The sequence below is a fragment of the Furipterus horrens genome, unplaced genomic scaffold (assembly GCF_987537825.1).
Source record: "Furipterus horrens unplaced genomic scaffold, mFurHor1.1.pri manual_scaffold_17, whole genome shotgun sequence".
Taxonomy (NCBI): domain Eukaryota; kingdom Metazoa; phylum Chordata; class Mammalia; order Chiroptera; family Furipteridae; genus Furipterus; species Furipterus horrens.
Window position 1 is genome coordinate 7,819,974 of NW_028327187.1, and position 15,310 is coordinate 7,835,283.

At 44.9% G+C, this 15,310-nt stretch overlaps 1 protein-coding gene across 1 annotated transcript in view; it reads left to right on the plus strand.

Moving 5' to 3' along the window:
• The window catches only part of ZC3H12B (zinc finger CCCH-type containing 12B), a 32,185-nt gene extending 22,785 nt beyond the window's left edge, over nt 1-9,400 (plus strand). The window contains exons 3-6 of the mRNA XM_090264932.1: nt 660-799; nt 2,462-2,696; nt 3,272-3,378; nt 4,923-9,400. Of these exons, the coding sequence (XP_090121058.1) occupies nt 660-799; nt 2,462-2,696; nt 3,272-3,378; nt 4,923-6,343 (1,903 nt within the window). The 3' untranslated portion in view covers nt 6,344-9,400. The remainder of the gene's footprint in view (nt 1-659; nt 800-2,461; nt 2,697-3,271; nt 3,379-4,922) is intronic.
• The last annotated feature ends 5,910 nt before the right edge of the window (nt 9,401-15,310 follow it).

The window sequence follows — 15,310 nt, forward strand, 5'->3', positions numbered from 1 at the left end:
GGATATAATCCTAGCAATGGAATTGCTGACATTGTTCTTTTTTAAACTTAATATATGTACTTAAGATTCATCTGTACTAATCCTCTGTATAAACTTTATCTAAACCTCTGGTGACACCTCTTCTTTTTTATTTGTTGAGAATATCTGAGTCATTAAAAAGAAGGTGATAGTGGAAACAGAAAGAGAAGAGAGAAAATGGAAGTAGTGATAGGAAATAACCTGTCACTATAAACTGGGACTTGTTTTTAACCCTTTGAGTGCCAGCGTCACTGTGAATGATGCTGACAAATTTTCCCAAAAGTGCCATTGTCACTCCCAGCGACTCTTTTTTTGATGGCTATAAATGTAAATAACAATGAAAACATTCATATTTTATGTTTTGGTCTCTTTTTTTGCACCTCAGATTATATACTGACATAATTTTTTTCTCATGTTGATCCAAATTTCGAATGACGCATTCGAAGGGTTAACCATCTGTGACCTTGAATGAAGGACTAATAATGGCAGCATTGGTAATAACTGGCTAAAGAAGAATTTGATTTGCTCTTTTTCACAATATATACACGACCGTTCATGTCTTGCTGCTAAGAAAGCCTGTTTAGAGCACTCCTTTGCCACCTGTTGTCAGTCCTCGCCTCTCACTCTCTGTCTTTTGAAAGCCATGGGAACAAAGAGGAGTTCTCCTGCAGAGGAATACAACTTGCGGTGGACTGGTTTCTCGATAGAGGCCATAAAGACATTACTGTGTTCGTGCCTGCGTGGAGAAAGGAGCAGTCCCGGCCTGACGCCCCCATTACAGGTACAATTTTAAACAAGACTTTGTTTTTCTCATCCAGAGGCAGAGCTTAGCAAGCTAGTTTGGGGAGAGGGAGATGGTCCTGATTTAGATCATTATTTTTCTAAGTGTATTAAGTAGACTTAAAATGTATTTTAATTAAGTGTATTTTAAGTAGATTTTCCCAAAGAAAACCATCATTCTGTGGTGGCATACACCACAGTTAAATAAATAGAAGCAGCTTCAATTCAGCAAAGAATAAAGCACACAGCTGGAAAAAAAAAGTGTGCTTTTCTATTTTACCATAGACGTCAGACTGAAGGGGGATGCTTCTGGTTATGAACATGGCTGTCTTCCAAAAGGCTGAAGAAACTACGGTAGAAAACGAATCTCATTCTGTACCAGAGAAGTGGTTGTGGTCCTTGCAAATTAGGGGGTAGAATAGAGAGAGAGAAAAGTCCCATGTCAGTCAGAGCCAATTTCTCCATGCGACTTTTGGGGTCCCACCAAAATGTTTAAATTTTCTTTTCTTTTTAACATCAGGGGGACAATTGAATATAATAACAATGACTGTCTAATAATGTATCTGACTAGATTATTTGTCTCTGTACCAATGCAGCTTTAACCCTTTTGAGTGCCATGCATAATTCAAAATTTGGATCAACAGGAGAAAAAAGTTATATCAATATATAACCTGAGGTGCAAAAAAAAGAGAGCAAAACATAAAATACGAATGATTTCATTGTTATTTACATTTATAGCCATCAAAAAGTCGCCGGGAGCGACACTGGCATTTTTGGGAAAATTTGTCAGCATCGCTCACAGTGATTGATGCTGGCACTCAAAGGGTGAAAGTATAATTTTAATATTTCTTTGTGGAAGAAGGGGCCCATGAAGGCGAAAGTACCTAAGGTCCACAGAAGTCACAGGCAGCCCTAACAGCAGTGGGATCACTGCAGTCACTAACAACAACACGTGAAGCTAGCTCTTTACGACATTTGAGAGCCACATAGACCCCAGTCCTCTGAGTCCCAGCTGTTGCCTGATGTGGCAAATGAGAAAGTGCTGTGAATGGCCGGTGGAGCTGTGTCGTGGAGCTGGGTCACGGAGCTGCGTGCCAGCGGCTGAACAGGCTCCCAGCCTGACAGTGGATCGTGGCCCTGTTAGAGCTCAGCCTTTCTTTCCTCAGCAATGCAGAGGCCAAAAGGAAAGAGGGTCAGGACTGACACGCTACAGCTTGATGTTTGCCCTTAGCTGTGGCCTCCTACTAGGCAGAAAGCAAAAGTCCCTAGGAGGGATGCTTTACTCTCCTTGTGGCAGACACATCCTCAGCATATTGCCCTATTTTCTTCAGCAACGGAAAGCTGGCGCTTCAGGCAAAGGGGGAACATAAGCATGAAGAATTCTAGAATATCAGTGTTCTTTGTCACTCTTCATGACAGGTTTAAAACTGAGTTGTCATCAAATCCAACTCCCTCATTTTATCGGAAAGAAAACAAGTCCAAAGGGGAAGGAGCCTTGTTTAAGGTCACAATCCAAATTGGTCCCATAGTCAGGAAGAGAGGCCACTTTCTATGGGAAAATAATATACTCATCCAGTTGCAGCTTATGTATTCATAATGTGGGGCTAATGTTAATTTCCGAAGATAGTTTGTACTCTGGAGCATATGATCTGTGTTTTGACAGATCAAGATATCCTGCGAAAACTGGAGAAGGAAAAGATTCTCGTATTCACACCATCCCGAAGGGTCCAAGGCAGGAGAGTTGTCTGCTACGATGACCGCTTCATAGTCAAACTGGCTTTTGATTCCGACGGCATCATTGTATCGAACGATAACTATCGAGACCTTCAAGTCGAAAAGCCAGAATGGAAGAAGTTTATAGAAGAGCGATTGCTGATGTATTCTTTCGTAAATGACAAGTACGTTTCCTCCCAGTAGACTCATGGGGATAAAATGCTGGGTAAGAAACAAGAGTTACCCTTAAGGAGCGACAACCACAAGGTGTTGTGATCACTGCTAAGGTTGCGATGTTTAAAACTGTTTTATCTGTGCGAAACGACAGGAACAGGCTTCATAGAGGAGATGACATTTGAGATGAAGTTGACAGCTAGAGGAAAGGGGGCTGCTGGGCGTGACAGGTAAAGGGGACATCATGACTAAAGCTAAAAAGGTGTGAAAGCATGCTGCACATTGGGGAAGCCAGCAAAGCATGCCAGTATGGCTGGAATGTATGGTCGTGGAAGAATTATACACAGGAAAAAAAGCTTTCTTGTGTGTGTGTGTGTGTGTGTGTGTGTGTGTGTGTGTGTGAGTGAGTGATCAAGTGCTAAGAGAGAAAGAAACTGCTGGCTTAGCAGAAGATAGACTTGAGGCAGGAAGGGCAATTATAAGGCTGTGGCTATAGAATAGGCGAGAGGTAATGAAGGTCTGAACTTCTATAAGGCGTAGTGGGACCGGAAGGGAGGGCATTTACCTCTTGCTTGCTTGCTTTCAGATTTATGCCTCCAGATGATCCTTTAGGACGCCACGGGCCAAGCCTTGAAAATTTCTTAAGAAAGCGACCTGTCGTTCCCGAGCACAAGAAGCAGCCATGTCCTTATGGTGAGTACGTATGTACAAAACTGAGTTCCTTCTAAGGGAAACGTGAGGACTCTCAATGCTTTTCTCTCCATGGTTTCCCTTTCAAATGGAAAATGCTGGCTTTTCCACTCTCTGTGAGTTAAAGCCTGTGCCTTCCAGCCGTCTGATTTAGGCATTGAAAGGAACATCCTAGAAGCTGCACGAGCAAAAGGTAACTAGAATTGCAGAGAAGATGACTTGTCACTTGTTCAAATGATACACTCCGCCTAGCTGCCTGTGGCCTGGGCAGTGTTGCTGGGGGCAGGGAGGTGCGCAGCCCCACAGGGCCCACAGAAGCAGAAAGGACAACGCCCAATTGGGTTGGGCACCAACGAAGACATGAGATTGCACCCTCTGTCGACTAACAGATACCATTTTCTTTGGATCTGTACTTTGTTTTCATTAACTTTTTAAAAATACAGTTTTATAGGGTACATATTCCCTCACTTATCATGGGTATTCCGTTCTAGACCCCCCCACGATAGGTGAGAATCCGCGAAGTAGGAACCTTACATTTATTTTAGTATTTATATATATTTTAAGGCTTTAGAAACCCTCCCCACACACTTATAAACCGTTCCCAGTCCCTTACTAACCTTCCCCACTCCCTTATTAATCTTTTCCACAATTTTATAAACACTACTTATGTTCTTAAACATATTCTACACTCTTAATCCTACGTAACTTTAACAACATACGTATACAGGACCGCAAAATCCCGCGACATAGCGAAAAATCCGTGATAGATAATTAAATATAATATTGTTTAAAACCCCGCGATACAGTGAGGCCGCGGTAAATGAACCGCGATATAGAGAGGGACTGTACTTCCATGATCTTACACAAGTTGCTCTGTTACAAAGTTTGTGGGCGTAACAGCGCAACATCGGCTGCCTGATCTGAGGCTGGTTTGGATGTTCGCTCTCTGGGCATCATACTTTGTTTCTGGGACATCTTAGTTTTTGCTCTCAGGTAACATTTATTTCAGTCATAGAGCATTTTCATGTTCACTGTGTTCATTTCACCTTCACAGAAACCCTATACCATAGACATAATTGCAACCCTTGTTTACAGAAGAAGAACAGGAGGCTCAAGAAGTAAAGTCAACTTCCCAAGGTCACCCAGCTAGTCAGTGACATAGATGGACCTGAAACTTAGGTCTCCCTGGCCTCCAAGCCCGTGCCCTTTGCATCGCACTGTGCCGCCTGCTGCCACTTGGCACCGCCTCGGCACGCGGGTCACGCCCAGGCAAAGTTGGGTGTTATAGGAAAACAGAGGCTGTTCAGCTGCTTAGCTCCTAGCTTTCACACTGCAGCTTCCTCCCAGCTTCCTTCTTCTCTCTCCCCTCACGGTGTGTGATGACTCCTTGGTCTTGTCTGTCTCTCATCTTCACGGAAAGCTACTTTTTGGCTTTAACCCCAAACAGTAAAACTCTAACCCAACTGACCAGATTGTTACGACAGTTTCTAGCACCGAGAGTTGCACCACTATGAGAGAGGTCTTACCCCACGACATTATTTTTTCAGGCAAAAAATGCACCTATGGCCACAAGTGCAAATACTACCATCCGGAGCGGGCCAACCAACCGCAGCGGTCAGTGGCTGATGAGCTCCGCATCAGTGCCAAACTGTCCACAGTGAAAACCATGAGCGAAGGGACCCTGGCCAAGTGCGGCACGGGGCTGTCTAATGCCAAGGGTGAGATAACCTCAGAAGTCAAGCGTGTGGCCCCCAAGCGCCAATCAGATCCCAGCATCCGGTCCGTGGCTGTGGAGCCTGAGGAGTGGCTGTCCATTTCCCGTAAGCCTGAGGCCAGCTCTGTCCCCTCACTTGTGACTGCCCTCAGTGTCCCCACAATCCCACCTCCCAAAAGCCATGCAGTGGGTGCACTCAACACCCGTTCAGCCAGCAGCCCAGTGCCGGGATCCTCCCATTTCCCCCACCAGAAGTCCTCATTGGAGCACATGGCCAGCATGCAGTACCCCCCCATCCTGGTGACCAACAGCCACGGGACCCCTATTAGCTATGCTGAGCAATACCCAAAGTTTGAGTCCTTGGGGGACCATGGCTACTACTCAGTGTTAGGCGACTTCTCCAAAATGAACATCAACAGCATGCATAGTCGAGAGTACTACATGGCTGAAGCAGACCGGGGGCTGTACGCCAGGAGTCCCAGCCTCTGTCCTGACAGCCATATGAGCCATACCAGGAGCGACAACTATTCTTCTTACAACAACCTGTACTTGGCTGCAGCTGATGCCCGTCCCGAAGGCAGTTTGAAGCTGCATCGCTCAGCATCTCAAAACCGTCTTCAGCCTTTTCCTCATGGTTACCATGAAGCCTTAACGCGAGTACAGAGCTATGGCCCGGAGGATTCTAAGCAAGCCCCCCACAAGCAGTCAGTCCCCCACTTAGTTCTGCATGCCCAGCACCCAGCAGCTGGAGCTCGCTCCAGCTGTCCTGGAGAGTACCCCATGCCTCCCAGTATCCATCCTGGGGCAACCCCCCAGCCAGGACGTGCCCTGGTGATGACTCGGATGGACAGCATTTCTGACTCCCGCCTCTATGAGAGCAACCCCATGAGGCAAAGACGCCCTCCGCTGTGCCGGGAACAACATGCCAGCTGGGACCCACTGCCTTGTGCAACCGATTCCTATGGCTACCACTCCTATCCCCTGAGTAACAGCCTCATGCAGCCATGCTATGAGCCAGTCATGGTACGCAGCGTGCCTGAAAAGATGGAGCAGCTTTGGAGGAATCCTTGGGTTGGAATGTGCAATGATTCCAGGGAGCATATGATCCCAGAACACCAGTATCAGACCTACAAGAACCTCTGCAATATTTTCCCGTCCAACATCGTTCTCGCAGTGATGGAGAAGAACCCCCACACAGCAGATGCCCAGCAGCTGGCAGCCTTGATTGTTTCTAAACTTAGGGCTGCACGCTGATGTGGCATTAGACCTATTCCTTCATACAGATATGAGTATTAATACTACTAATGCACTAATCCTATGATAACACTAACTAATCATTGTGTGCTGTGCTTTGCAAGGTACAGAGTGTTTATGTCACTGAAGCACATAACAACCCTGTGAGGTAAGTTTTACTGATGCCTTGTTTTCTACACAAGGAAACTGAAGCTCAGTGAGATTAAGTTATTTGCCAAGGTCATCCTGGTACCAAATGACCCAGTGAGGACGCACTCACACCCAAGTCCTCTGACTCCAAGTCTCATGCCCTTTTGCACTGCACTGTGCAGGTAATGAAGGACAAAACCCTAGGGGAGAGACCTAAATGCAAGAAACCCCAAGGGATTCCATGATAGATGTTGTCGTAATTACAGGTTTTATACTACAAACTGTTGATGATATATCTAATTTAGAGAACATCAGGATCAGATAACATGTTGAATTAACCTTTTAGAATTTTTAATGGGAATATTTAAAGGTATTTAAAAGTAAATGCATATTTTATTGCATGGATATCTGACCATTTAATATCTTTATTAAACAAGCTGTAGGGGCGCACTGAAGCTTCTAGAGCTATATTTCAAACCTATTGATAGGAATTATACTGCATGTATGACTGTATGTATTTAGTTTGAGATGTGTGTGTATCTCTGTATAACTTTTTAAATAGTAATGATGATAACATAGGCTCTACACGGACCCTTAGTCTACAGCTAAATAGATCACAAATCTGACTTGATGATTTTATGTCACGTTTCACAGTTTCAACGAGTTTCGAAAGTGAAATTACATACCAGTATTTGAGCATTGCTTTCTTAAACACCCGAGCCAATTAGCTCTATTTCCTTTGCACTTTTCTACCTGTCAACACGTAGACAGTTCTTAGCTTATAAATCTCTTCACCTCAACAAATTAGGGATCAGATTGCAGCCTTTTTCTGCAGAGTAGCTGATGGATAAGCTCCCCTCCCAGGCGTAGCAGGTGTGCACTAGACAAGCACAGAAGAGTTTGACCAGGAACAAGGAACTGACCACCAGAGACATGGCCAAACTCATGCGGCATTGCACGATGAACACCAAAGCTGCACTTGAGGAGGGGCTCACGGATGAGCTTCGGACTTCTGATCTATGCAGTACTCAACATCACAGGATGGAACGCAATGGAGGACAAGTGCACAGCCATGCAGTTCGCTTTCTCCTGCTGTCCATTCTTTGGGCAATGAAGTTGATCACTGGTGGAGCGGAATTTCTTTAGGAAACCAAACCAGGGGATTTTCTAGATAGAAAAAGGTAGCTCCCAGAAGGAGATGCTACGGCTTTTCTAATAGCTGGCTCAGTTATGCACTTCACATGCACTCCAAGAGCGTGAACTTGCCCTTAGATCATTCTTAAATGCATTACTAAAGAAGGCAGGACTTTGGGTTGAGTGGCATCATTTGCACAACTTGTATCTTGCTCAGGGTGGGAACCTTTGTAGCTAAATGCCTCTGGAGAAGGCATTTTTGTTTTTTTTAAAAGCTGCACTAAATGAACCCCCTTTTTGAATCCATTGTATAGTTCAGCATTTTGAACCATGACCAGCTCACTATGTATTGAGCTGGAAGTTGCTAATTTCTACGGTCGTTTTTTCATGAAAGTTGAGAAGGCCTGGCCTTGGCCTTTCGTTTCTTCATGAGAAGGTGTGACACTGCCTATAAATGTTTCTTACTCTGAAACACTCCGAATGTGAGGCTGTAGTCAGGGTTGTTTCTGGTGGTTTGATAATGGCTTGCATGCTGCTTTCTGGCTTTCCGTCTCTGTCCTGGGTGATCAAAACTGCATCTCAACCAATGTTTCTCTTCTGTTAACCACAGCTTCACATTCATTTCCTACCCTCTGATCTTTCCACCCCCCCCCCCCAGCATACTGAGGTGTAAAAGTATTTTATGTCATGTAGGTCCATAGAGAGGAACAGTTCCCACTAAAGTGCTTGCCATTTCCCACCATGTCATTCTTTCAACTTCTTGGATCTTCTAAATCTGTCCTGTGTCTACACCAGGGTATTTGACAATCGTAAAGAACTCTGCTGACTTTGTGCCAGTTAGTTCATCTTCCTACCAAAATCATCAGTGGCATCATGGTCTCCGCTACCTGCACGATTCACCAGCAAGCACAAGATTAATCTTGTCAGCTGCAGTTCATCTTGAACATGTTTGTATTTAGTACTCAAAAATTTGTGCCCTGGCTGGTGTGGCTCAGTGGATAGAGCACCGGCCTGCAAACCAAAGGGTTGCCGGTTCGATTCCCAGTCAGGGCACATGTCTGGGTTACGGGCCAGGTCCCCAGTTGGGGGCGTATGAGAGGCAACCACACATTGATGTTTCTCTCCCTCTCTTTCTTCCTCCCTTCCCCTCTCTCTAAAAATAAAGAAAAATATTTTTTAAAGAATTTGTAAGCTCCTCCCAATGCAGGAAATATTTTTTAAGGCAGAATATGTAGTTCTTATTTCCTAAAAACAATTGTCATTCTTCTCTTCTCATAAAATGTGTATGAACCAAAGCTGCTAGGAGCAATGCCTCAAATAACCAGAAATGACCTTTTGTTGATACAAATTGTATCTCTTTTTTTCCTGATTGTATAGTAACAAATGTACAAAACTCATCTTAAACTAGGTTTGGTATTGACTTTCACCATGATGTTTGTGGCACTGTGTGTCACAGGGAAGTAGCCCAGGGGTCGTGAGAGAGCTTTAATTTCCAAAGGGCAGTAGTAGTTTATAGACAAAGACAGTTTTTCAAGGCCTCTTTATTATAATGTGCACAGCTATTGTGTATACAGTTTCAAGCATTATATTGCAATAATTTCTCTTTAGCCTGTTAAATTTAATACGTCCTTGCAAAAGGGATTTTGTATAAAACGTGTGTTAGTGAAATCATCTACAGGAATCTATATATGGAGTGTACAATTATGCATAAACCCAGTTTGGTTCTTAGTGAACTTATTAGAGAAACATTTTCTTTATATTGAGGTCTGCACACTTCTTGACTTTTCCATTTTGTAACTATAAAACAGCAAATACAAAGAAGCATTGGGAACCCCTCGGCTTCCTTGATAATGAAATCAAGCTTCCTCCCTGGGGCTAAGTGGGCGTCCTGCGGGATATTTACCTCAAAGCACTCGGCAGGGGGCTGCACAGTGTTTCGTGTGGTTTTCAAGCAACAGTACGTTTTGCAAGAGGTGCTTTGCGATTTTAATTCTTTCACCGAATTTCTGAACTCATGGGAAGCCTGTGCTCGTTCAGACCTTAGACTTTGTAGATGTCGTGATTTTGTTATTGTTCTGTTTTATTTTGACCCGAGGAAGTGTGACTCTGGAGTGGCATGTTCAGCCCAGTGAGCCTTTTCAAAGGCAACATATAGCCATTGCATTCTCTTAAGGGTGCAAGGTATGGAAGGGACAATGACGGAGATGCCTTATGGAGACGCTCTACAAAGCTTTTCTGCTCAGTAATTGTCTCTGTCTGTCTCTCTCCCCATTGCCCTCTCTCTGCTAGTTTCCATGAGAATACTTCTAAATCCCATTTTTGTTTTAGAATAAAGGATCTTTATACAATATTCGAACATTGATATCCATTAACCTTTGGCACTGGGTTTTCTTCTAACATAAAACAATTCATTTTGAGAGGCACTGAGTTACCATTCTATCTATGCTGTACAAATGCCCTTTTTGAGGGCCAACAATTTTAATACACTTTTTTTGACCCTGTGAACCGGGTCTAGAACTTCACAGGGAAAGTAACGTCACGCTGTCCAAAGAGTCCTGCTCAGGTCTCCTCCTAATCCTTCTCTGCCTTCCCCGAGCTTGCTTCTCCTCAAGCCTGAACTGAGAGGAGTGCAGTCTTCAAATAAAATCCCAACAGTTTGTTCTCATTGGAAACCAAACCCGGTATATTTTGGGAAAACCTGCTTGTCTAAAGTAGTCAGCGCCTTTGAAAAGACTCAGAACATTCAATACCTATCATATTGTAGCTAGCTATATACATAGGCAGACTGACTATTTTTAATCCTGGTTTGTGAATCGTGGAGCTATAGTAGTTTGCTTTACCTATTTGTGGGATTAAACAATACTGTTTAATGGTTGTAAACTTTTATAAAACCTCTTTGGGTTTTTTGTTTGACCCAAACATAATGTAAGTCTCAATGACAAAATATACAAAGCCAACCAGAGCTGAGTGAAAACATATTCCATCCCCAATTTTGTCTGCCCCCCTATAGTGCACGCGTAATGCTTTGCAATATGTTCTTACTAGCATGAATGTGCTATGACTACTTCATGAGGTTTTCATTTGTTTCACCTATAATAGTGATGGAAATGCTGTAACATTTACAACAATGAACTGTAACCACACTTATTTACTGCATAAACTATTTGTCTACTAACTACTACTGGCTCTGTTTCTTTAAGAGCAACAGCACCAAAAACCGTAGCACACCTGCATATACACACACTCGTTTGCTCCGAAAAAAATTAAATTTCTGTACTTGGGACTTGCATCTTGAGATAAGCTATGGAAGAGGGATCCCCCTAAGTGAGTTCACCTGAATTTTATTGTAGTAGGCATATGCACTCCAGGTTTTGTACGCTAATAGCTCTTTTCTTTTTCTATCAACATTTTTTTTTAATTTTTGATTTATTTATTGTTTTTCTATTACAGTTGTCCCATTTTTCCCCCATTGCTCCCCCCCACCCAGCCCACCCCCTCTCCCACAGTCATTCCCCACCCCGTTGTCCATGTCCGTGGGTCATTTATACTAGTTCCTTTACTAAACCCTTCCCCTACTTACCTCCCTTCTCTCCCTCCCCACTCCCCGCTGGTCACTGTCAGTCTGTTCCTTGTTTCCATGCCTCTGGTTCTGTTTTGCTCATTTGTTTGTGCTGTTCATTAGTCTCCTGTATCAGGTGATATCATATGGTATTTGTCTTTCCTTGCCTGGCTTACTTTGCTAAGCATAGTTCTCTCTAGTTCTATCCATCTAACACAGCTCTTAATGCTAGTCAACTGGTGTTTCTGATGGGGTTGGGCAGGACCAGGTATGCACTGGTGGGTCAGAACCAGGTGGAGAGCTCAGATCTAGTTTATCTTCTGGATTGCCTTGGGGTCACAGACACATCATCTGCTGGGCCTTGGCCAGAATATCAAGAGCTACAGGTGGCCTGGCACCGTACACTTCAAAGGCAAGTCACTCGGGGAGTATCCAGCTGCATTAATTCCATCAGGTTATAGGTGTGGCAACGGAGACTCCAAAAACAAGAGATACCCCAGCTGAACAGGGAGTTAGTGGCAAAGCCAGCAATGAAACCCTGGCCCTTTATCACGGTGGGGTCTGCTTTTCCCTCAGGCCTCTCTAGAGACTCCTCCTCACCCCACCCCTGCCACTTCACGCCAGTCTCATTGTAAAGGCAGAGGTGACCACAGTGCCTGCAGGGGAGCCCAGCCCAGGAGCCTTTTGTAGGGGCTGTTGGCGAATCTGAGGATATCTCTTTTTTCCTTCTGTCATCTGCCTCGAGACTAAGAGCGCTCATGTCTCCCTACCCTCTTCCTCTCTGTCTTTCCCCTTGCTACCTTCTTGCGCATTTCTCAGGCAAACGCCTGCCAAGTATCTACTGAGTACAAAGAGGGGCTTGGCCTCTACTGGCCTAGGGAGACCGAACACGAGGAAACAGTTCCCATCTTCTGGAACTAGCACTCTAGTGAGGGAATGAAGTACACTTAGAGAATGAATTAGTAAATTAAGACTTTCCTTGGTTGGGAGGGGGGAGGTATAAGGAGGATAAATGGTAATGGGAAAAAAATACAATAAAAATTATTTAAAAAAATAAACATAAAACTCTAGGTACGAGCTGAAAAAACAACTTTCCTTAGTAGAGAATTCTACACCTGAAACTTACAGAATGTTATTTTCTACACCTGAAATGTATAGAATGTTATTAAGCGATGTTACCCTAATACCTTTAATTTTTTTTAAGAAAGGCTTTTTTTGGAGGGCAGTGGCAGCATGAAGGTAGGGGAAGTGATAAAAAAAAAAAAAAAAAAGAATTCCAAGGAGGGACAATTCAATTTTCAATGACTTTCCCTAATCATGGGTGGAAACTCAACTAGTCTGACTAGATCCCTCCCTAGCTTACCTGTCTGGCCTCAAAACCTACATTTTCTTCACATAACCCTTGTTCCAATCATCCTGGACCCTCCACAGTTGCCCCAACATGCCTTCCTCTTTCTTATCCCCTCCAGACTTTTACTTTAATCTTCTAGTTCTTGTTGTGACTAGTATTCACTCTGAAAACACCTTGCTAATATCACCTCCTCTGTTAAGCTGTCCCACCTCCTTGCCCAGACATTGTTAGTCGCCCCCCACCCAGTGGGCCTTGCAGGCATCTTGAACAATACCTCTATTTAAGCACTTGTCACTCTGTTATAATTATGTTGACACAGCAGACTCCCCCACAAAGCTGGTGTTCCTTTGGGGCAGGAATCATGAAGGGGTGACTCTCAATTACAGTTGTTGAATAGCAATATAATCTATGCTCCCTTCCCTGGACCCCCAACCCTGTTCCCAATTAAATGCGTACAACTGAAAACACTTTTTCTAATCAGTCTCTGATTTCCAGTCAGAAGGAAAAGGCCCAAGGGCATTGAGCTAGGGCTACTTCCTGCCAGGTTGTCTCCCAAACCTCTCCCTCATCCCACCCCCCATCCCCACCCCTACCATCTGAAGCAGCCTACCCAGGAACCTGGCCACACAAATCCCAGCTTTCAGGAGGCTTCCAGCCAACAATGACTTTTGCCTCTTACTGTCCCTTGACCTGGACTAGAACTGAGCTCCAAGAGCCTGCTCCTCATCTTTCAGTGTTTGAGGGCCAGGGGAAAGCACTTTGTCCGAGGCTCTATGGAGACCTGAGTCCTGATGTCAAGGCCCACCAACGCTGGCATGAATCCACATCACTTATACATGCAAAGCATATTAAGCTTTACAGAGCACTTTCACCTCTGTTCTCTTTTTTTGATCCTTACAAGCCTGTGAGGCAAACATTATTCTCCTACAAATAAAGAAACCGTGTCATGATTTGCCCAAGGATGCTCTTGCTAAGCGATGGAGCTTGCCTCAAAGTAGGTCTCTGGGTAGCTTTCTCCTGTATGCCAGTGCATCGCAAACTTTACCATCCGTCAGTCACCTGAAGAGCTTGTTAAACCAGATTGCTGCCCGCCATCAACCTGATTCAGGTCGAGTGAGGTTAAACATTGGCATGTGTAACAAGAACCCAGGTGATGCTGATTTTGCAGGAAATGTGGATCTACACCAAGCTATTGACTTGCTCTGCGCCCTTGTACTCCCTTCCCTTTGTTTCCACCTCAGTGTCTCAATGCCTAAAGCGAGGGAGCTAGGTTACAACTAGGATTTCCAAACTTTTAAGCAGCAAAACCAATTTGGCAAAATATTTAAAAATCCATACACACTAGCAAAAATCCAGGCTGCTCTAGAGAAGTGGTGGAGGGAAACGAAGCTTGCAGCACCCACCTTCTCATGGACCAGGCGCTGAGCTACCCCCCAGAGTAGTTTTGCAAATCTCTTGACTAGGTGTGGCCTAGATTTTCTTTGAGGGATCCATCCTTTAGCTCTGACATTTCAGGATGCAAAAACACAGCATTTGTCTTTGTGGCGGGAGAGGCAAGAGCTGGCTAAACACTGATTTTAATCAGTGCAGGAGACTGCTTGACCCATGGCTAATGCTTGGACCTACACAGTGCAGGAAACCTTAACCCTGTTGGGCTTCTAGGTTTGTGGACCCCTTTCAGAATTGGATCCGATCTGTGGACCAGCTCTAGAAAAATGACATATACACATAGAGATATTCAGGATATCCTTTTAAAGGTGTTGGGGACTCCCTAGAGGTCCTAATTAAAACCCTTGGCTGAGGGCTCTGGCGTTAAGGTTTCCAGTAAATTCCTCCTTGTCATCTTCATAGCATAAGCCCTCTATCATTCCTCAGCTCAGCCACTTCTTGGGCCAGCTTCTTGGCTGGAATGTTGCCTGGTTCTGTCCCTTGCTCCACTCCTCGGGGTCCAAACTGGGCCCCATAGAAATGCCCACTCTCTTGCCCAGTTGATGACTGTCCCCAGAGTGGGGGATGGGGGTATTGTAGTTAGACTTGTCCTTGGCCAATCACCGCCCTGGAAATATCACCCGGAGAAAAACCAAGAACTTGTGGTGCCATACCAGAGATCCCTTAAGACACTTATTTGTGACTCCTTTCTCACCTGGCAGAGGGCTCTAAGGGGTGAAAACATGGATTATTCATGCACATGTGTCTTGGCAGCTCAGGGCTGGCACAGGGTAGGTGCTCTAAGTGTCTGAGGGAATTGGGGGACCATAGAGGAGCTCTGGGTCAGTGGCTAAGGCAGCTCTGGCTTTAGTGCGCACCACAGGGAAGTCCACTGTATCTTTTCTAGGCCAAAGGGGTGGGAAGTAGCAAAGAAAGGTTTCCCGCACTCTCAACTGCTGTGTGGTGCCGCCCAGTGAGGGCAGGCAGGAAAATGAGTCAGAAGCCTGCTGGAGAGTATCAGCAAGGTCTGGGTATTCCCACTGTCAGGAAGGCCCTGAGCAGCTTCTCCTGGTGCTCACTGGACTGTATGTCCAGCGATGTTCTCTTCTGGGACTTGATGCTTCCCAGTGAGCTGGCCCCAAACTAGTGGCTGAGGCCAACAAACATGGTTTGCGTCAGGAAGAAGCTATGAGTGGAGCCTGGTGATGGAAACAATCAGGGGTAGTGGGCCCAAGGGGCTTCAGAACCCAGCTCCCACTCAAGGCCCCACTATGATCCCGCCTTCTCTGGAGCCCCCAGGATAAAGGGAGAACCAGTGCTCTGCCCCAGCACACAACTCCTCATCTCAAAATAACCAAACCAACAC